At 36.6% G+C, this 23,982-nt stretch overlaps 1 protein-coding gene across 4 annotated transcripts in view; it reads right to left on the minus strand.

Moving 5' to 3' along the window:
- GRIA1 (glutamate ionotropic receptor AMPA type subunit 1) overlaps window positions 1-23,982 on the minus strand; it is a 344,210-nt gene that overhangs the window by 88,379 nt on the left and 231,849 nt on the right. For all 4 annotated transcript variants that reach the window (XM_044661775.1, XM_044661774.1, XM_044661773.1 and 1 more), the window contains one exon: window positions 22,112-22,482. In XM_044661775.1, the coding sequence (XP_044517710.1) occupies window positions 22,112-22,482 (371 nt within the window). The remainder of the gene's footprint in view (window positions 1-22,111; window positions 22,483-23,982) is intronic.

Below are 23,982 nucleotides of genomic sequence, written 5' to 3' on the forward strand. Positions count from 1 at the left end.
TTTCCTATGATCTAAGATCTCATTCTAGCTCTAACATTTTATGTTCTTTTAGGTCTTGTTCCAGCTCCAGAATTTTGTGATTCTAAACTGTTCTGGGAGACAAGTAAAAGAGGTCATCATCTCTGTTTTAAAATATTTTAAATTTACACTATGCATTATTTGTTTAAAAGGTATTTTACAATTATATTTCTACAAGTTTTCAGTTTTGCATGATAACTGAATTCCAGATATCTAATACATTTGTAGTTATTTTGGGTGGGATTTTCACTTCTATTATTATTATTATTATTATTATCATCATCATTATTATTTCCTGCTGTATTTTCTTTTGCTATAATAGAAATGCTGATAGGTTTTTGTGGATTTGTTTTGTAGGCTACAACTCTACTGAAGCTATTATTCTTTTTTTCAATTAGTTTCTTTGCTAATTATCTCCATTTTTTTTAAAATGAGGAAATTGATATTCAGAGAGGTAATGGCAGGTCACACACCTAACAAGAGATGGATTCAAGATTTGAATTCTAGTTTTTACAAAATGAGGCACAGGGCTCTTTTTATGGCATAGTATAATGTTAGGTTTAAGGGGAAACATTTGATTTTCAAGGTATCTTCTTCACCCTGCCTCTTAATCGCATGTATGCCAGGCTATCCAGTGAGTGAATTTCCCACCCATAATGGAGAGCTATAACTCTGTTTGCAGTACATTTCCTTCTATGCTTACTTTAATCACCATGGCAATGATACTTGTAGGTACCCCTGGATACATGAAAGTATGCCCCTACTTTCTTTATCTGATCTCGTTATTTCAGTTCCTTTGCAGAAAAGGTTTATAGGACTATTTGCCTACAGGGTGAACCATAGTGGCTGTGTGTGTGTGGTCACAATCCATCCCAAACCTCCCTGATTAGCCCCCCTCTAGATTTGGTTAGTTTAATGCACTCCCCTCACCCCCATTCCACTTGGCAATGAGGAGAGAAACCTCAGTCCCATGCAATTCTAGATGCCACTGACATCTGTGGAAATTCTCTTTCCTTCTCTCCCTCACCACATGATCAGGGCAGGATGATGTTCTTCCCTCACTGAAGAAGGAAGCAAGGTTATCTATGATTGCACATATCTTCCACTCCATTTCCCCTCCTGGTTACCATTACAACATTAACTGTATTTACCTTTCTACCTTTTCAGTGAACTCACACCCTTTTTTATCTCATTAAAGATTTTGGTGAACTGATACTTCCTCAGTCTTGTGGTGACCTCAGTTCCCCTAATATTTGTTTTTTGAGGTTGTAATCTGCCAATGTGAAAATTCCTTCCCCTTTTGCTCTCTTCTCACACTCATGTCATTCTAGTTAAACTTTTCCTGCTGCACATTCACCACAACCCTCCTCTGTTACGCTATCTAGAAAATACCTTTAGAGTACATCTTTGATAAACAAACTCTTCTCAACATTAATCTCTTCTCACATTTTTCTATCTTATGGCACTAATGGAAATCTGTTTACCTCTAGAAGATACCTCATTTCTTACTAACCTTTCTAATGCTGAGAATTTTTTTTCATGCCACCTCCTATATATATATATGCCTAAAGGGAAGAGTCAGCTTTTTCTTTGATTCCTTTGGCAACTTTCATGCCCTTCTCCTACAGCAATTACTCAGTGACTTCTCTTTTGTGGTTCCTGCCATTTATCTCTATTGTCTTGTCCAGATCCTTCAGTCTTTTCCTATTAGGTATTACTAATACTAGGTATTACTTCTTGTTTTAAAACTTGATCCTGCCATCCTCTCAAGATATCAGCTTACATGTTTTTCTTTATTTTGCTTCCAAAGTCCTGTAAAAATGTCTATTTGCTATTACTCCCCTGCTCAGGAACTGTTAGTGATTCTCTATTACCTTTAAAATAAAACAAACTCCATGACATGGCATCTCAAAGAGGAAAACCAGGATGGGGATGGTCTGGAGCTCATGTCACATGAGGATGAAAGAATTGGGGATATTTGGTCTGGAGCAGTGGTATTGCCACTTTCGATTAAGAAAACTACAAATTAACATTATCTATGTTGAGTTGTTTTTTAAAAATTTTATTTGATTAAATATTTTTCAATTACTTTTAATCTGGTTCAGGAAGTACTAGGATAATTTAATGCTTTTTGTGGACCAAAGGACCTGAGTTTGATACCTGTAGTGAAGAAGAGAGAATTTAATTGGGACTTAACATATAAAAGGCTCTCATTAGAAGAGAGATTAAATTTATTCTATTTGGCCCCAAAGGGCAAATAAGAAGCAATGGGTAGAAGTGCCAAAGAGGAAAATTTAGTTTTAACATAAAGAAAATTTTCCTAATAATTAGATACCCTAAGGTAGAATGGAGACAGTTAGATGGTGCAGGGTATAAAATGCCAGCCCTGGAGTCAGGATGTAAAAAAGTACTATTGTGGAGTGAAGTAGAATTGAGAAGATTTGGCATCTTTTTAAATGTGGAGGGATGAAAAAGAGGAAAAAGGCAAGAATGACTCAAGTTGAGAACCTGGGTGACTAGAAGGATGTTGGTGTACTCAGAAGAAAACAGGAAAGTCCAAAAGAGCGTTATGTTTTTTTAGTAAATATAATAAGTTCTTCTGATCAATGCAATTACCAACCACAGCTCCAGAGTACCAAATGAAAAATGTAAGCCAGTTCCTGAGGTGAGTCATTCAATATATAGAAAGAGAAATATATTTTTGGACGTTATCAATGTAGGAATTCATTTTGTTTGACTGCATATTTATTACTATGGTTTTCTTTTTTCTTTTTCCTTTTCAGTTGGGAGGAGTAGGTGGGAGTGAAAGCAAAACAAACACTTGTTAATTGAAATTTTTTAAGTTTTAAGAATTCTCTATAAAATGTAATGAGTTCTATTTTGTATATCATGAATTTTAGGTTCATTTAGGCATGTCTGGATTAGTGACACTCAGTAAGAATTTGGAAGGATTAGAGTTCAGGAGAAGAATTAGGAATGGATATGTTGTCTTGGGAATCATATGCATAGAAATGAGAATCAAATCCATGGAAGTTGATAAGATCACCAAGGGAGAAAAAAAAACAGTGGACCCAGGAAAGAGCATTGGGGGATTCCTATACTTAATGGACAGTTAAGATGATAATCTAGTAAATGAGATTGAGAAGGGATGGCCAGGTGTCAAGACAGAGACTGTGGTAGAGAAATTGAAGGAGAAGAGAGTAAACAGGAAGGGGGGAATTTATAGCATCAAAAGCTACAGAGAAATCAAGTAAAATTAGGACTGAGGCAAGGTCTTTGGATTCAGTGGTTAAGAGATCATTTATAGCCCTATAGAGAGCTGTTTCAGTCAAGTGCTGGGGTTGGAAGCCAAAATCCAAGGGAGTTGAGAAATGAGTCAGAAGTGAAAGCATGAAGGCAAGAATAAACAGCTTCTTCTAGGAGGTTGGCTGTGAAAGGGAGGTGAGATATAGGATGCCAGCTTGAGACAATGGCATCAATAGAAGGTTTTAAAATATATCGCTAGCTTTTTTTTTTTTACATCACCTTTGTTTCCAAATTTATCTCTCTTGTTATAAGAACCAATAAACATGATGAATACAGAGAAGAATGGGAAGATTGACATAAGTTGATACAAAGTAAAATAAGCTGAGACAGGAAACCAATACATACAACTACAACAATGTAAATTAAAAAAAAAAAACAGCAACAGCAAAATAGTAGAAAAGGAATCATGCAAAATTATAAAGAACAAGTTTGGCTATAAGATAACACCCCCTTTTTCTTTTGCTGTGTGTGTGTGTGTGTGTGTGTGTGTGTGTGTGTGTGTGTGTGTGATCATGTGCTACATGAGTATGGAACATTTTATATAACATCAGTTTTTTACGTAGATTGGCTTTTCTAATATTCTTAATTGCTTTAAAATTTATTTTTATTCCTTTATTCTCTTTTTTACTGATTTTATACTCTTTTTACTTTCCCCCTTAAAAATGTAAGGGATGGTTCTTTGAAGGGAGAGGAATAAAAAGAAAGGATACAGGGGGGAAAATCAGTGATATTAAAACTAAAGATATCAATAAAAATCTAATAAAGCATCTTTCTCCTCTTTGATTGAAATGGGGAACACAAAGAAGCCCTGGAAAAGACATTCATATGTAAATATTTTACTTATATTTTAATATGAAGGGGACCAAAGAAGACCAGAAAAACAAATATATAAATGGCACAATAATTTAAATGTAAATAACACAAATTAAAAAAAATTCAAAACAATACCATGAAATCATGATGACCAAACTTTGCCCCAAAGAGGAGAAACTCAAATCCACTTCCCTTCCTTCACTATATTGGTGGGAAATGATTGATATGTAAAACTACATTTGTCAGATTAATTTTCTTAATTTTTTCTTTTTTACAAAACTTCATTGCTAGAAGAGGTTACTTTTTTTTAAAAAGGTGATGATCAGAACACCTGTGTAGGTAGGAGTCAATGACTAAGGTGAAGCAGAAGAAATGATTGATGGGTTGAGCTCCTAGAGGTGACAGAATGGGATGGGATCATGAATATAACTAGACTAGAGCAAAGAAGAGAGAACAGGATGATAAAAAGGGTTCTGAACTGCAGAAGAGAGAATCTCGTGCTAGATACCCTCTATTTTCTCAATAAAATAGGACATAAGGTGTTCTATTGAGAGGAAGGCGGAAAGACCTGGTGTAGAAGGCTAAAGAAGAGAAAATTTACAGTCATCACCGAGGAGTGTGTGATAAAGAATCACTCAGAGTCATTGTTCAAAGAGCTGGTAAAGGCTCTACTGTGATGAGAGAGAGAAACATAGGAAGTTTCCTGCATGTCATCTTCCTTCCCTGGGGAGTTGCTGTGAGAGGTTTCTTGCCACACTATTATTACTCGAAATGTGACAATATATTGACCTTTTGTGTGTTTCCCTGCACTAAAAAGATGGAAAAAAGAACTGTGATTTCATGGTGTAGGTACACTGTTCACTGACAAAGGTTACAACCCCTTTATAAACAATAGCCATTAGTTCCTTTGGCTGAAAAAAAAATCCCAACTCATTATCTGATGACCAGCTTCTGATAATAAGCCTCAATGAGTCTAGAAAGATTAGTCTTTCTTCCTATCACAGATCTTGGAGCACTTGGTTGGATCTTTGTGGGCAGAAGACTTCAAGTACCCAAGCCTCCCACCCCCAACCCTTTCATACCAAATTAAGCATTAGTGAAGAATTTCAGTCAATATTCTGTGCCCTAAACAGTGAATATGAAAGACACTGTCATTCACTTTTGGACTAGGGAATTTCAAGTCCTTATAACCAGAGACAATGTGACATGATTATCTTTGCCATCCAATGGAAAATTCTTTTCTCTCCTAAAGAAAACTTCATAAGCTTCTATCAACCTGGATATAGTGGGACTCCCTGCCTAGTTCAGTTCAAAGTGGATAAGTGTATATTTTTCATTGGTAAACCCAGCTGAATATTTTATGCAAATATTGCAGATGTAGTTGATGGGAAGGATGGTTGATTGATGTAGGATTAGAGGGCCCATTATGTTCTTAGGGCAATCGTTGTGATTTTGAGCCACAGAGGGGCTGGGGAATTAAGAGAACTCCAAGGTGATATCACTCTGGGGAACTGTGCTTCATAGCATCAAAGCCAATATTCAAGAGCAGACTGCCTGTCAATACTAAAGCTTTGGCAAAGGAAGCCGCATCCTTTGAATTCAAGGGCAAGTCATTAAAACAAGTTCTGGATTCAGTCACCTTTAAACACTAAGTGATCATATCCAAAGTTAAAGACTAAACACTCTCTTCTTGATTAATATGAAATATGAATCACAATCAGGAGGAATTTAATCATATTTCTTTTGTATGCAAAAAGTCTTTCATCTGGGTGGCTTTCTGGTTTGACTTTGGTTTGTGTGAATTTTAATTAAATTTCACAATTTAGCTAATACTTCCCACTGCCTTTCCCTGCTTATGGAAGAAAAAAACCTTTGCATATATATTTTCACATTAAGGAAAAAGAGACATTTCAGTTATCACTCATATTCTTATAGCATAGTAAACATATAAAGTACTTTAAATCCACAATCTTAGTTGCTTCCCTAAACACCTTTCCATTTTACAGATGAGTAAAATGAGATCTAAAGAAATGAGCTGACTTGTCAAGTATTGCAGTGAAATCTGTAATCCATATCTTCTGATTTCAAGTTCACTTGTCCTCCTTCTTACTCTTACAGAACATTAGATTATAATCTCCTTGAAGGCAGCAATTATTGATTTTTGCCTTCTTTTCAATTCCCAGTCCTTAGCACAATGCCTGCCATATAATGGCTACTTAATAACTAGTAATAATAATAGTAATAATAGCTAACATTTATATTGTACTTATTACGTGCCAGGCTCTGGGCTAAGCATTTTACAATTATTATCCCATTTAATACAACAATCCTAAAAGGGAGGAGCTATCCTCATTTTATAGATGAGGAAACTGAAGGGGTTAGTGCTTAAGTGACATGCCCAGGGTCAAACAGCTAGTAAATAGAGGAGGCTAGATTTGAACTCAGGTCTTCTTCACCCCAGGCCTGATGTTCAGAATACAGTATCATGTTTACAGGATCAGAGATTTAGAGTTGGAGGGAACTTTAGTCATCTCGTTTTTTGGATGAGGAAACACACCTAGAGAGGGGAAGTGATTGTTTCAAGGTCATATAGCTAAAAGATGCCAGAACTGATATCTGAACCTGTATCTTCTGACCCTAAATTCACCACTTTTCCTACAATTCTTTGGCTTCCTTTGAGTTCTTTCACAATGGAATAGGGACAGAAACTGGAACACAGAGGAAGAGCTGGGTTGGAGTCTTGGCTCTCTACTATGTGACTTTGGTAGAAGTGACTGTAAAATGAGAACAACCAGACCTTCTCTGCCTGTTCTTAGGGTTGTTGTTGGAAACATAAGAATCATAGGCTCTAAGTGTCAAAGGGACTTCATCCATCCCAATCTGTACTAGTATGAGAATCCCCTCTATATGCTAACCAACAAGTAACTATTGAACCTTAGTCTGAAGACTTTCAGTGAAGAGGAACCTATTACTTCTTGAGGCATCCCTTCACAATTATGGAAAAAGGGGTAAAGCATGCAATTTGGACAAAGGACTAATGTAGGCAGCATATATACAGAGTATAGGACTGAAGTCAGAAAGATCTGAGTTCAAATCTAGCATCAGACTCCTCCTAGCTGTATGATTCTGGACAAGTCATTTAACTTTTATCTGCTTCAGCTTCCTCCTCTTTAAAATGAGGATAATAATAGCACATACCTCCCAGATCCAATGATATAACTTGTAAAGCACTTTGCAAACCTTAAAAATGCTGGCAATTATTATTATTCTGTAATAGTGCTCTGTGATGAGAAACATAAGCTCTAATTATTATGATTATTCACAAATGAGTTATTTTTGCATAGTGAAAAATGAATGCTGGTGTTTGCATTTTCCAGCTTCCTCTCCTTTTTCTCCTCTAGTTCTCTGGCTGGCAGTTGTGGAATATGATGGAAGGTTTAAGTTTTGTAAACCTCTTTGCTCTTTCTTAGGTATTCCAATTAGCTTTTGCCTGCAACCCCATAGCTCCCTGCTCACAGCTCCTAGGTAATAAAATAAATGAAATTGGTATTCTTTACCATGCCTGTGGATAAATCATTCCTCACCCAAGGTGCGTGGGTACTGACAAGATGTACTGCCCTGACGCAAAAAATAGTTGTCATGAGGCTCAAATGAGATCATGGATGAGAAAGCCTTTCAAAAAGTATAAAGTGCTGTTCATGCAAAAAGGATTATTATTATTACTGCTTTCCTTTTAAGCCATTACATTACTGTTAAACCTGAGTAAGGAATCATATTAATAATCAGTTACATTCATATCCAAGGTTGGCTGGTTTTGTAGAGTTTGACTTTTGCACAGCCTTTTTACAACCATATTCTCATTTGCTTCTCAGAAAAAGATGGGGTTGGGATAATCATTTCTATTTGAAAGGGGAGAAAACAGACCATCCAGACAGAGGAAGGAATCTTCTTCCCAAGAGCACACACTGAGAGTCGCCGGGTCAGCTTCTCACTTCAATGCCAGAGCTCTTTCCACTGGGTCATATTGCATCCTGTAAAATCTACCTAATGTAATTGGATCTCTCTTTGGTGATTCATGTCACTGCTAGTAACAACAGCAATGAAATCTCATACCTATATATCACTTGAAGGTTTGTATAGCACTTTCCCACAACTTTATGAGCCAGGGAGCACAAGTTTTAAATGTCCTGTTCCACAAATGAGGAAACTGGCTTGGAGAGATGGTATGATTTGCTTGTGGTTGTATAGTCCATTGGTATCAGAGACAGAACTTTAAATCAGATTTCTTGACCCCAAATTCAGTATTCTTTCCACTGTGCCATTTTGTCTCAGTAATAAATACTACCACCTTCCAGATGGACAGAAAATTTACCTTCTTCTTTTGTATAATTTAAAATATTTTTAAAGTTTACCTATCTCAATGTGCTTTTATCTCCATGATCTCATTTTTATATTCTCACAAAAATCCTACAGAGAAGTGAGAGGATTACTTCTTTTATTGGGAAGAAGACACCAAGATAAAGAGGTCAAGGAACTTGCCTAAAATCACACAGATAGTTGATAGTAGAATGAAGAATAAAACCTGCTCCCTTTGTTGTTTATTTTTTTTATCCTACTGGATAACATGAGAAGTAAATTCAAGATCTTTCAGGGTTGTAGAGTTATTATCAATATTCAATGCCAGGGTGTAAGAAATTCTGGGATAGAATATGGTGGTAATTCAAGTAACTATAAGAATAACAATGGCTCCAATTTTATACTGCTTTGTTGTTCCCCGAACCTTTCAAATTGCTTTCAAATTGTCACTGACCTTACAATATTGCATTTATCAATCTCCTAATTGGAGTATTTTGCAAAACTTAAGGTACTATATATGTATGCATACACACTTGTGTGTAAAGTATTATTATTATCTCTCTTTCACAGAAGAAGGAACTGAGGCTCAGAGAAGGGGAATCAAATGCTCAAGATTATAAACCTTGCTAGTGGTATGGCTGGGGTTTGGGCCAAGGTCCTTTTGATCACAAATCCAATGCTATTTCCACTCATTACACCAGACTCCTATTTTAATGTTCTAGAGAAAAACTCTAATGTTTTAGAAATGAGAACAGAGAATATGAACCAATATTGGACAAATAGCTATGGGTAAGTTTGGCACCTTCCCCAACCCCACTCTTCTCAAACTGGATATAGATAATAGCACCTCAGAAGTCACAAGCCAGTTAACTCCAAAGTTCCTTTCCTTTGAACCTTTATGATAGGCCTTTGAGATCATTGCTCATCTTAGATAATGGCCAGGGAATGTGGAAATCATCAAGGATAAAGTTAGCATCATAGATTTAGCAGAGAATGTAAAACTTGGAAGGTACAATAGAATATAGAATGCCAGAATGGAATGTGCTCCTAGACAATAGAATGGTAGAACAGGCCAAGGGAATAGCATCTACATGGAGCCTATTCTATAATATTCTATAATGATGAATATAGTGTCAAAATCAATTGAGGTAAAGCTGAGATGTCAGAGCCAAAAGGAACCTTACAAGACAAAATGTCTGGCAGGGAAGGTATCTTAGGAATCAAATAGTCATCAATGAGGCAGTGTGGTACAATGGAAAGAACACTGGTTTTAGAATCAGAGGATCAGGGTCAAAAATCAAAGTGCTTCACAAATATTGTTTTATTGCCTCTGACACTTCAAGTTATGACAAACTTGGACAAATCACTTAACTGTGCTGGGTATCAGTTTACTTATCCCTAAAGTGATGAGTATTGGACTTTGATGGCTTTTGAGGTGACTTCCAATTAGATATTCCTGATTCTCTGAATTAATTCATCCTATGATCCTTTAATTGAACAATCTTATTTTAGAGACACAGAGAAGTCAAATGACTTATTGAAGGTCATACAAGCTAATGACAAAACTAGCATACAATCTATTTTCATCTCCTATACCCTCAGGAGGCTGAAAAAAGAAACATTCAGTTAACAATGTTGTGAGATAATTATCTAGTCTATACGAAATCCTCTAGTTCAGGGCCTTGCTCAGGCTTTGGGGAATTCTGTCACATGTTGAGGATCTTCACTGAGGCCACAGTGATGAGGCAGGTCTTCTATTCCATTTGAACTACCTGGGTTCTCCATGGGTCTATAATGCCCTCAGAATATAGTCCTTTATTCTGATACAGGGTCCAGGAATTTTTGGTCAGATAGAAGTGAAATGTCTTTAGTTAGAAAAATTGGACAGAGCTAATTTTACTGTGCCAGGCAGCTTGCTTAGACCTCTCCATGGTGCTGAAGCACCTCTAATGCTTTGGTTATTCTGAGCAAGGTTCTGACTCTGTCTTAAGAGTTGCTTGCTATTTTGAATAGTTCTGACATCAGCCATCTTACCTCTGCCATACAAAAAGACTCCTTGCTTTTGGTTTGAATCTTATTTCATAACTGTTCAAGTCACTATCTTGATTTCACAAGACCTGTACTACTTGATACTATGGCTATCTCCTCCTGAATGAAGAACATAATACCTACATGACTGAATTAAGACTGATTTAAGAAGGCAGTACTGTTTTAGAGGCAGGGGCCTACATTCAAATCCCAAGTTGTTTCGACACTTAGCTACTGTATGCCCTTGGGCAAGTCTCTTCCCTTCTATGGTCCTCAATTTCCTCATCTGTAAAATGAAATGAGAGATGTATAAAATTATTTCAAAGATCCATTTGAGAACTAAATTTTATAATCCTCACAAATTGTTTCTGCCATTGGAATATTCTTTGGGATCATTAATTTTATTTCTAATTCCATGTTCACTATCTTCTAATTAAGAAACTTAAAAAAATTTTGGTTAGAATATTTTCCATGGTTATATGACTCATGATAAGAAACTTTTTACTTTATAACTCTCTACCATAATAATGTCCTAGATCCTAGATTCCACCCTTTCTAGTTCTGGAATCTGCTGATTCCAGTCACCAATAATTCTAAAACACTATTGTCATCATATTATTTCTTTGTGCAAGAGTTTACAATGGCTTCATATTGGCTGCTTCATCAAATGCAAACTCTATAATGAAAATTACTATTAAAACAAGAGGCATCATCCTTGTCATCCTTGTTTTGCTCTGGACATCTAAGTTCACTGTTATGGGGCAGTCCAGGTTAGCAAATTTCCTCTACCAAGGCATATAAACAAATATTCTGAAACTTATAATTCTGATTCAGGCACTGAGAGGTTAAGTGATTTGGCCAGGGTCATGAACCTTTATGTGTCAGAGATGTGACTTGAACTGAGATCATTCTGACTCTTAAGGCTGACAGACTATCAATTACTTCCTATTGCCTATTATCATCATTGTTTTTACCACCTCCACCATCCCTCTTTCAAAACCTGGACCCAGTACCACATCTTCTATAACCTCTCTTTTATTCCATTTTTATATTATTCCCATTAACAGCACAAAGTTTCAAACTTTGTTGTGATTTCATTGTTTTATGAGGGTTTTGCCTCCTTGGGTCCTTGTGGAACGAGGCCACTTTTTAATACAAAAATTCCTTTATATCTTCCATTTGTCATTGAACAATATTGGACATATATGGGTTACTTCACAAGCTGGATTTAAATGGAAGAGAGTGGTTTCACTAAATTGCAGAATAATTTTTCATTGTTGCCAGTATGGTTCTTTTTTCATAGCGTGTGTGTGTGTTCTTCTGGGAGAAAAAGAAAGAACTCTTTATACTTCTCAAATCTAGAATATTGCACGGTACATGGCATAAAGAATAGGACATCCACAAGATGATGAAGAACCAAACTTTGTATGAGAATTTCACTGTTAATGCATGTAAAATAGAAGAATATTTTATTTTTTAATAGTGACACAACATAGACATTTCCAGAGAAGAGAGCCTAAGGAAAATGAGAATTCCAGAATCCTCTAAGGAGATGGTACCAAAGCAGCAATATAGGGATCTTAGTGTGCCTCCTCTCACTTATAAATTCATAAAGAAAATACCAGTTCAAAAGCTTAGGTATGCATGGGAGAATGCATTAATGTGGAGATGTAGGGAAAATGGGCCTAGATCCAGAGTTAGAAGATTTGGGTTTCAGTGTTAACTCTGTTCTTCTCATTTTATTACCTTGAGTAATCACTCAACTTCTCCAGGTCACAAATTTCTATCTCTGTAAAATGAAATGGATGGATTAAGTGGTCTCTAAGGGCAAAGAATTGCAATGGACTTTAGAAATTAATCCACATAATTCATAATTAATTCATTTGACACAGCTAATGTGAAAATTAGTTTCTCTTGGACAAGCATATTTATTAAAATTTATTATATATTTATAACAAATCATATGTATTATGCTATTTTTATATTATATATTATATCATGTTATAAATGGTAACTGAAAGAGTAGAGATAATTATAATCATAGGAAGGAAGGAGGGAATGAGGGAGGGAGGGAAAAAAAAGGGAGGGAAGGAAGAAGGGAAAAAGTAGGGAAGGAGGTGTTAAAAATAATATTTATATAGATGGATATATTCAATCCCTTTTTTCCCCCTTACAGAGGGAAGGAGGAAGGAAAGGAAGGAGGAAAGGAAGAAGAGAAAGAAGGAGGAAAGGAAGGAGGGAAGAAAGGAAGGAAAGAACATTGATGAATCATTTAAAAACACAAGTAAGAGGGCAAAAAGAAAATGCATAATGGGACTCAGATAAGCAAAGCAGTATTGGAATTACTATGTTAAATTAGAAATATATGAATTTAAAAAGCTTTAGATACTGGAGATACACAATTTCATATGTGGTCCTCTTTTTTTTCCTTTTCTTTGAATAAGGAAATGTTTGTGTTTGTTAATGCTTATCAAATTCATAGTAATAAAAGAGAAATTAAAAAATTAATTCAACTATGACCAAAAAATCTTTCTACAATATTACTAAAGTTCTTTCTAGCTCTGAAACTGTATTTTCTATGAGCCTTAAGTATAAAAGCATTAACTTTCTACATTTTATCTTTCCAAAGTTTGTCATTCTATATTCTATAGTTCTGTGTTTTAGGGTTCCTTCTAATTCTTAATATTCTATGTTTTAATACATCTCTAGGTCCATTAATCTGTGATTCCAGACTTGGGCTGTGTTATTCATGACTAAGACATTACCCCATTATCAAATAGACTAAGACATCAACTACATAGTAGGATTCGTGGTTTCAACTAGCTTGTAACTGTCTGTCAATAAAGTTGACAGTTTTCATTTTTCAATCTTTCTGACAATTTGTTGACACAACTTGCAGTCTTCATCATGCTCAGAGGTCAACAAAAGCTCTTTTTTATTTTTTGGGAAACTTCTATTTATTTCCTTTGACCCAATGTTTTGTTCAAAAATAGGTTTTCTCCTTGTGGGTTAATTTCAAAGGAAGTGTTTTATTTCCACTCTCTAACCTCTGCTACTCTCTCTAACGTTCTATGTCCTTCTGCTTAGGATTTAAAGAAAGTCCTTACACTGTTCAAAGGTTTCTTTCTATGTTTATAAAGAACAAAGGCTGCCTTGCGAACCATAACTTTGAATTTCTTCTATACTTTGATATAAGTTACTAGGGACAAAATAATTTTTCTCTTGAAGAATTACAACCAAGTCCTTGAGATCATGTATCTTCCTCTTGGGCATTTCCTACTCACCCAACTGACCCTCCAGAGACTATGCCCAGAAGAAGAACAAATCCTTAGTTTGATACTCCTTGGGAGAGCACATAGTGTCTCATTCCCCCCGACTACCTTTTTTTACAACCCTCCAACATGTCACCCTCCACCCATCCCCATCTTTTGTTCTATGAATTGTAATAAAAGCAGCACCATTATGAATTCTAGTAAGGTCAGGTCAACTGGCTACCCTTTTGTTCAGCCCTCACCATCTTTGTTTCTTCCCAGACCCATTAGTCCCTTCTTTGTCCACCAGGACCTAATATATATATATGTGTTCTCTCCCATTATAAGTTGCTTCATGCAAGACATGACATGCTTTTGTATTTGTATGACCAGTGATTTACTTGGTGCTTGGCATATATTAAATGCTTAATAAAACTTTTCATTCATTAATTTATCTATGCTGGAGATGCAAATAACCCTTCAATATTTAGCTAGGGTGATCCTCACATGCCAGATACATAGTGAATCATTAGGTCCATAATAAAACCTTTCCAAGTTGATAAGACCCACTAGAGTTAGTGGTTTATTTGCAGGATCTTTGAGAACTCACAGTTATTTCCATACCACTATGAGGCAGGAGAGGACTTTAGAGGACAATTTTTATACAGTATTTAGAAAATCCATAAGATGTATGTTTACATCATATTGTATATCTTTGTTTTATGTTTTCTCTATTCTAATTTTTTGAGAAAAGCCACTGTTATTTGAACTCTTTTCCCAGTAGGATATCTATTCCAGTCTCCTATCCATTTCAGGAATCCATCAAACCTTAGGAAGAAACCTTAAAATACAGAAAACAGAACATTAGAGTTGAAAGAGACATCAAAACAGAGAAAAATTAGAGATGAAAAATGAAAAGGGACTTATAGACCCTATGAATCCTGCTCATTTTATAGAAGATGAATATGAGGTCCAGAGAAATGAAATGTTTTATACAGTTTTATACAGATATTCAGGGAGGTAACAAGAACTCAGGTTTCCTGATTGCCAGGCTAGTGCTCTTTGAAAGAAGAGTTAAAACCTACATTCTATTCCAACTCTATGCTTAGTTATATAAAAGAAATGGAAATGCTTTTCTTTCCAATTCCATTTTTTCTAGCTTTAAATCCCCATGCAGGTCTGAAATGCATTGTGTCTCAAAGCTGCTAACTCTGATTATTTTGTGATGCAGCCTTCTATGAAGCAAACAATTTAGAAAATGTGGCGACATTTGGCATAAGGGAAAAGAGTATGTGCCTATAAAGCCATACAAAAGTGACCTCTTCTACTCTATTTGATATTTGTACTATAAGAAGGGTTTTCTGAGGCGAAACATGAATGCATCTACATCTTGTACTACTTTTTATCTACTTTCATGTCTCTCCTGGGATTAGAATGGAGTGCAAGGTTGCTTATATTCTGTCAAATGCTGAAATCTATATACCTGGTGATTGGTGTAAGAGTTATTTTACAGCTAAGAAATGTACAAATCCCAATCTCTCTTTCAGGACCTAGGATTACTCATTCAGCCAGAATGTGTCAAAGATAGGACTTGAACTCAGACCTCCCTGACTCCAAAGCTAGCTCTCTATTTTCTATGCAATGGTGCTTCTTTCTACCTCTTCATTTTTATAGAGCAGTAACTGAGTTGCATAGAGAGGGAATGACTTGTCCAAAATTACATAGATATTTCAATGGTCTTAGTTATGAAGCCATCTGTTTAGGTTTCAAAATATTCTTTTCATTCAGATACTTGCTAGGCTCTCAATATGCTCAATTTACTACTGAAAAATAACTCTTTTTAAAAAGAGATATCATTCGGTAATAACTCTCCAAAGTATCTATGAAGGTGCTAATCAGAATTTCCAACACCAGACAATTTACCAGCACAAGGCGTTCTTCAGTTACTGAAACATCATATGCCATGTAGCAATGTGGGAGACCATTGGAAAGAAGTAGTCAGGAGCTGCCATGACTAGGAATTCACCTAAGCAGTGATTCTTGCTGATTCTATGGTTCTAGAAGGCAGGAATTATGTCCAGAGATATCAGAAGTGACAGGGAGGATCTAGAGAATATAGATTCATGGAGTTTCATAACCAGAAGGGGTTACAGACCATCACATTTCAGTGACAGAAGGACTGTTAGAACATTGAATATTGGAGGTAGAAAGGTCCTTAGAACATAGAGTGTCAGAGCTGGAAAGATTCCTAAAACACAGAATACCAGAACTAGAAAGGGCCTTGGCAGTCCTCTAATCTGACTGCCACATTTTACAGAAGAGGAAACTGAAGCCCAGAAAAAGGAAATAATTTACCTAAGATCATATGGCAAATTGGAGACAAATCTAGGACAAGAATCCAAATCTGATTTCCTGTCTAGTCTTTCTGTCCTAGCTCATGCTACCCCTAGTACAGGTCTAACTAAGCCTTTTGTTTCCCCAAGGTTCTATGTGAAGCACTAGATAGATGGGAACACATTCTTCACGAAACTCCTGGATTATCACGAGCTAATACACACAGTTAACACAGAATGTGGAGAATGCACAAGTGAGACTTGTATAGAAAGTCACTCAATATCAAGAGTGTTTACTTCTAGCATGGGAGTGATTAGGGAAGCCTTCCCAGAGGAGGTGGTACTTGAGTTCATACCTTAAAGGATGAGTAGGAATTGGAAACTCAGAGTGTGGCAATAAAAACAACAGAGAGGACAAAGAGGTCCTTTCAGTGGAGAAAAAATCATGAGCAAAAGAATATGAGCAGGAAAGTTTATGGCATTTTGAAGAAATGGAAAGTAGTCCAAGTTGGCTGAAGGGTGGGATACATGTAGGGGAGAAATGGAAGATAAAGTTGAAAAGATGGGCTTGCATAACAAAGGGCTTTAAGTATCAGGCTGAGTAATTTGTATTTTATGTTAGATAATGGTGAGCCACTGATCAGGAGGAGAGGAAAGAGAAAGGAAGGGAAGAGATAAAAGTATTTATTCAGTGCCTACTATGTGCCAGGCATTGTGCTAAGTGTTTTAAAATATGACCTCATTTGGTTCTCATCATACTTAATCTTCAAATGGATAGAGGAACCAAAATGACAAGTTACCATTTCTTTATTTTCACAAAATGTTTATGTTCACAAATCCTTCACCTTATTTGATCTTCAAAACAGCCCTGTGGGGCAAGAAGTGGAGGTATTACTGTACATGTTTTACAGATAAGAAATTGGAGTTCCATTTTTTTTCCTATGGGGAAACAACTTCTTCAAAGTTGCTAGCAAGTTAGTGCCAGAAGCACTAGAGGCTATGGAAAGTAGATGCTATTAGCTTCATTTTACAAAAGAAGAAGTTGAGGAAGACAGAGGTTAAGAGATTCACCCAGGGTCACACAGTAAGTGTCTAAGGTAGGATTTAAACTCAGGTCTTCCTGACTCTAGGTCCAATTCAGATAAATAACTGCTTAGCTGCTCCTAAATCATAGGGTTAGAATTTGAAGGAGTCTTAGGAATCATGTAGTCAAACATTCATTTTTTACAGATGAGTAAACTGAGACCAAAGGATGCAATGGTTTACCTATTTCCCCATCACTACTAATTATCATAGCTAGGATTAAGACCCAGGCCCCTTGATTCAAAAGACTTTTCTATGCAAACCCTGACAACAGGAATGAGGGAAGTAGGAAAGAGCTCTCAAAAACTGTAAGCTCCTTGAATAGGGACCTCTCATAGTATTTCTTTCTTTCTTTCCCTCTTGCCTCTAAGCAGCTGACACAGGGCAGAGTAGAAACCCAGAAATATTTTAGATTCATCAACTGAATAGTTCTCACTAATTTCTATATCTTCTATAGAGCAAACAAAAGAGAAAACCCCTTTCCTTTTCCCACCCCCAACCTCCCACCCTGATAACAGGTACCAATGTAGAATTCAATAAATTTAAAAGAAGATAAAAACCAGATGAATATGCCTCCAAATTTCCAATGAAGCAATTGAGTGTCCATCCCTAACATGGGCTAGCTGCTTCTGCATGCTGTTCTGGAGATAAATCAGCAGGCAGCAGCTGCAGCTGTCAATTCCCCAAGTACTCAGCCAGTAGCATCTGAATTGTGGGACTTTATATTCAGCCAACTGTGGATCCAGACGGTGTGCAGATGATACCTCATGGCCAATAAAATTGATGTACAGTGGGTTAGAGAGTTTCTTGATGATTTTGTGGCATGCTAAAGAATAGAGTCTGCAAGATTTAATGGAAAGAATGTTGGACTGAGTCAGTCAAAACACCTGGGTTCCAATACTGGCTCCGACACAGACATGCTCAGTGACCTTGAAAGAGTCACTTCCCCTTGGGGAAAAATGGACCTCCAATTTCTTATCTGTAAAGCATGCACAGCAATAACTGTACTATTTGCCTCACAGGGTTGTTTTGAAGATCAAATAAGGTGAAGGATATAAGGCATTTTGTGAACATAAAGAAACAGCAACTTGTTATTATGGCTCTTCTTTTCATTTACAGACTAATTTCCCATGAACTGGGAGCCTAAAGATGAGCCATTTAAGCTCACTTTTCCCTCTCTTTTGTGCTTTCTAGGCTGTTGCCACATGCTCTTGAGAGCTAATATAACTCAGGGCAGTTTAAGTTTTTTATAGACCAGAGGGGTGTAGTCAAGGAACTAGGAGAAATCATTACTTCAACTTGCAGAACTTTGTTCATTTTAGAAATATTCTAAAATGTAGAAGAACTGTCTTTACCTGCTAAAGTTAGTTACTCCCAGTGAGATAAAATCCTGCACAGGGGAGGTAGTGGGCCTTCTGGAACACCTGAAAGCAGATGCCCCACCTCTGTGCAACAGTGAACTTATCAGGGCAAGTTAGGTGAGTTGCCATAGAACAAGCTGATGAGGAAACCCTGTTCTGATATCAAAGACAGACTGAACTCTGTATTCACACATAAATTCCATAGCAACCATGAGGCTTTAAGAAGTATACAATGGAAAACATGAAAAAAAGAAAAAATGGGAGAGAGATAATGAGAGAGACAAATAGAGAGACAATGAGAGAGAGACAGGGACAGAGACAGAGACAGAGACATGTAAAGGGAGTCTCTTATTCTCTTTGTCATGATTGTGACTGGAATGGTGATGCACAGAGGTTGGTGATGTGGGAATAGTGCAAAAGACTTGAAATTATAAGGCTTTTTGTTTCTTAGAAACATACAAATTCATGAAGGGCCATGTACCTATCTTATCAGGATAAAGCAATGATGAGTTCAGGAGGCTGAAGAGACAGGAAGAACACCACTCATAAGAGGTGGTCAAGGTTTGATCCAATAGCATACACAGCTTACTTTCCACCTTGTTTTACACCACCTACCAGGTCTGAGTAGCCCTGGACCCAGAGGGGTTAATTAAAAGGATATCAGATGTCTATAGGTAAATCGAAACTGAATGAGTCAGGGAAAGAGATGTTGAGATTACTTTACCTGTCATTTATAGAAATCAACTTTCCTTGATAAAATTCCCTTCTCAGTCTCTATCTATATTGCTTCGTAGTCATGTTCATATAATTTTTTTTCTTTTCAACCTCTTCAAGTATTTTTCTTCTCTAATTAAATGTATACTCTTTGAAGGAAAGGATCATCTTTTTTGCTTATATTAGTAGTAAGCACATAATAAAGTTTCTTCCTTCCTTCCTTCCTTCCCTCCCTCCCTCCTTCCTTCCTTCCTTTCTTCCCTCCCTCCTTCCTTCCTTCCTCTCTCTTTCTCCTCTTTTTAAAAATATTTTTTTTTATAAACATTTTCCATGGTTACATGATTCCTGTTTTTACTTCCCCCTTCATCCCCCTTCACCCCCCCCCATATCCAACATTCATTTCCACTGGTTTTAACACGTGTGATCAATCAAGACTTATTTATATATTATTGATAGTTACATTGGTGTGGTCGTTTAGTGTCTACATCCTCCCTTTCTTTCCTTCTCTTCCCCTTTCTTCCTCTTTCTTCCTTCCTTCTCCCTCCCTGCCTTTCTTTTTCCCACAACTCTTTTTCTCACTTCTTTTCTATATCTCTCTGTCTACCTATATCATCTTGAAAATGCACGCCAACAGGAATCAGATAGATGGTGCTTGTAAAGAGGCAGTATAGTAAAGTGGGGAAAAATTTTGGTTCCTCTACTCACTAGTTAAGTGATGCTGAACATTTGAATCTCTATGGCTCTCAGCCATATCATCAGTAAAATGGGGATATGAATGTTTTACTAGCTGGGAGGGAGGGAGCCGAGTTAGTTCTCAGTTCCTATGATAATAGCTGCAACTGCTTGCTCTCTACTTGATGGGGTCCCTGTAACACAGATTGTAGGCAGCAGATTCAGACAAACAGTCCCACCAGATTTTCAAACTAAATTCTTATTTATGCTTCAAGTTTAATCCTTGGATACAAATGGATGGAACCCCAAACCTGAGCTATTATTTTGAGTCACTTCACAGACACTTCTTACAAAAGGGAGGATGGTAGAACTTTCAGAAGCAACTGGAGGTATTAAAATAAGTGTGGTAGAAAAGGATAAAAGCATTCCTGAATAAGAATCTGAAAGCATTGTTCTCCACATTTCAGTCAGCAGTTCTGGCCAGCAGCAAAGGAGAAATCAAATTGCTTTCTACTTGGCTTGCTTTGAAAGTTCAAGGCTTGAACAGTTTAATTGAGGGAGAGGTTCTCCAAAATTAGAGTAGGCAGAGGTTCAGAAAATTTATAGCTTTTTCCCCCTTTTTCTCTTGGCACCTTGAAAATATGAATTTGATAGAGTTGGCATTGTTTAACATGTTTATAGGCAGAGTGAAGTTCAGGTTTTCATGGGACCCTCTTGATGCAATATCTCTGCATTTGTTGTCTAATGGTAAACCTGAAAGATGTCTTTTAATATAGGAAAATGTTCTACAGTGATGGTCTAATGTTCTACATTAAACTCGGATGAGGTCTGGTACCATGGAATTATTAGATCATAGTGTTATAAGTAAGGAGCTAGAAAGACCAAAAAATAATAAATCTAGAGCAGAATGGAATCTCAGAGGCCATCAAGGCCAACCACTTCCCCTCACACCCTCAAAGGCAGGATTTGAATCCTGGTCCCCCTAGTTCCAGGTGTACTATTCTATCCATGAAGTCAGTGTCTAAGAGGTCATCAAGTCCCATCTCCAATTATTTTACTCTTGAAGATGCTAATGTCTAGAGATGTTTAATGACTTTCCCAAGGTCACACCACAATTAATTGGCAGTGTGATTAGAAGCAGGTCTTCTGACTTTAAAAGCAGTTCTCTTTCCTCAATATCTTCAGGCTTCAGAACAAAGATGTGAGGCTGGAAGGGACCTTAAGAGATTACTTAGAGTCTCATTCCCTCATTTGAAAGGCAGATAGATAATGTAATGGACAGAATACCTGGCTTTGAATCAGGAAGATCTGAATTTAAAACCTGCCCCAGACACTTATAGCTGTGCTCCCAGCTTCACTTTCCTCATCTGTAAAATAAGGAATAATAATGGCAACTTCCTCATTGGATTGTTGTAAAGATCAAATGAAGTTAACAGATAAGGGCTCTGCAAATATTCAAGCACTATATAAATACTAGTTATTACTATTGAATAAATGAGGTCTGGAAAAGGAAAGTGATTTGGTCAAGGTCACACAATGAGTTGTTGGAACAGCTGGGAGTTGAACCCAGATTTCCTGACCCACAGTCAGGATTCTTTCCACTACTGGACTGAGTCAGGCAAGAAACCTGGGATTCAATCCTGGATCTGATACTGATTTGCTGAGTGACCTTGAGGAAGTCATTTCCAATTGTGGATCTCCATTTTCAAATCTGTAAAACAAATACTTAAAAAAAAAACCCAAACCTTTGTGTTTCCTGCCTCACAGGAATATTAAATAAGGTAAAGAATGTAGAGCTATATTATGTCATTTCCCTTTCCTTTAGGCAGTTTTGGTACAAAAAATACAAATTATAAAATATGCATTTCTTGGCTGCAGCTTTGCCTTCCTTGTTACATTTGGCTTATGTGAAACTTGATATTCCATTTGCACTCTTTGAGGTAATCAAGAGGAGGTGGCCCAACAACGGGTCAGACATGAAAATTTTGCTGTGGATAATTCTCTTGGCTAATTGGGAATTGAATGAAAGTTCCAGCTGAGAAATTTACATGGCAAAACAAAGGAAAACAAAACCAAAACCAATCTGGAACACTGAATGAGAGGAAATCATTCCTAGACCACTCATCAAGGGAGTGTCAGTGAAGATAAGTAAAAGATTGGAGAAAAGATTACTGACCTTGGTGAAATGTCACAACCTTGCTGCATGAAGGCTCCCAGAGAGAACCAAAGGCTGTTGAAGATCCCAAATTCATTGGACTGGTCACTGGTTGCTGGGTCACGTCCTTCCTCAAACTCTTCACTATGCCACTCATAGGGGCTGAAGCGACTGACCAGAAAGAGGACCACGCTCACACCAATGTAAGCAAATACGATACACATCCAAATTTCATAAGCCAGTGGATCCAAGAAGGAGAAAACTCCTGGCTTGGACTTCTGGGGCTTCTTGATCATGATAGAGATACCCAAACTCATGAAAGGCTTGGAGAAGTCGATGACTTCCTCCCGTACCAAGGTGATTGTCAAAGGGGCCACAGCCACATCTGCTCTCTGGAAGAAAAGGAAACATAAATCTCATGAGTCTCTGTATTTTGGCTTTCCTCCCTTCCTAGTCTTCCTCTTCCTGTTTACATCTCACAGAATCTCAGATTTGGGTTCTGAAATCTATCTGGTATGATTTCCCATTTCATGTAGGAATTTCTTATTGAGTATCCCTGATAGGTGGTCATCCAGATTCTTCTTGAATACTTTAAATTATGAAAAATTCTCTATCTGAATCTACAACCTACCCTACAGATCTCAGGAGAAATTTCTTATCTTACAGAAAAGTGGGTCTAAGAAAGTCATTCTGTGACATCTAGAACCTTCTGCCTTTTTTTTTTTTGAAACATAAAGAATTGGAAATAAAGTTGATGCTCATCAACTGAAGAATGGATAAACAAAACTGTGGTATAGAAATGTGATGGCATATTAATAAGCTATAAGAAATAATGAATATGAAGTACAGAGAGAAGCACAGGAAGACATGAAGTAAAATAAGAATAACCAGGAAAACAATATAGACAATGAGTATAGTAATACAAAAGAAAAAAGAGAAATCTCACAACAATGCTATTTAATTATAAGGACCATGAGTTGTACCAAAGAAAAGATGAAAAATGTTTTCCCCTCTTTTTTTGCAGAAGTGGAACACTGTGAGTACAGAACATTGCAAATATTGTTAGACCAAATGGAAGGGTTAGTTAATTTTACTAAACTGATTTCTTTTGTTTTTTATTCTTTGTAACAGGGAATTTTCCTTGAAGCAACGGAGAAGTGAAGGGATATATTTATAAATGAAGTTGATGTACAAAATAAAATATGCTAATAAAATTTAGAAAATAAAAAATATCAATTCAATTTTGATACATAGAAATACCAAATATGTGGAAAGGATCTTAGAGGTCAGAGTGGAAGTTCTTTTCATTGATGAATAAAATGGGCTCCGAGAGAGGTTATATAGCCTGTCCAAGGTCAAAAACCTATCTAATGGAAGAGTCAGATCTAGAAACTAAAATTTTTGATTCCCAGATAAATCTTCTTACCAGTTTTGTATGAATGATGAAAAAAATTAGATTTGGCAAAAACAATATCTGTGTAACTGAAAGTTAGGCTCATTTTTCATTTTAAATTTCTATGCTCTTTCTAGCCTCATGTCTTCTCTTAATATTTTACAATTATGAAGGAGTCCAATTCAACAAACATAGATTAAGTATATCCTTTTGTAAGGCATTGTGGTAGATGCTGAGGATACAAAGAAGGAAATGAAACAGTCACTTCCCTCAAGAAATATATTTTCTATCCAGGACAGGTATAATATAATAATCCAAAAAGTATACTATAAGAACAACTGAGGAGAAAGAGATCACTAACAACAACTAGAAGGGGCAGTGGTAGTGGAGAAGGCTTTATGAAGTGTTTGTACAAATAAAATGAATGTAGCTAAGACAGAAGAAAAGCAGAAAATTATGAGAATAATTTTTATGGACAGTTTCTTGGATGGAGGTCTCA

This window comes from Gracilinanus agilis, chromosome 2, assembly GCF_016433145.1.
Source record: "Gracilinanus agilis isolate LMUSP501 chromosome 2, AgileGrace, whole genome shotgun sequence".
NCBI lineage: Eukaryota > Metazoa > Chordata > Mammalia > Didelphimorphia > Didelphidae > Gracilinanus > Gracilinanus agilis.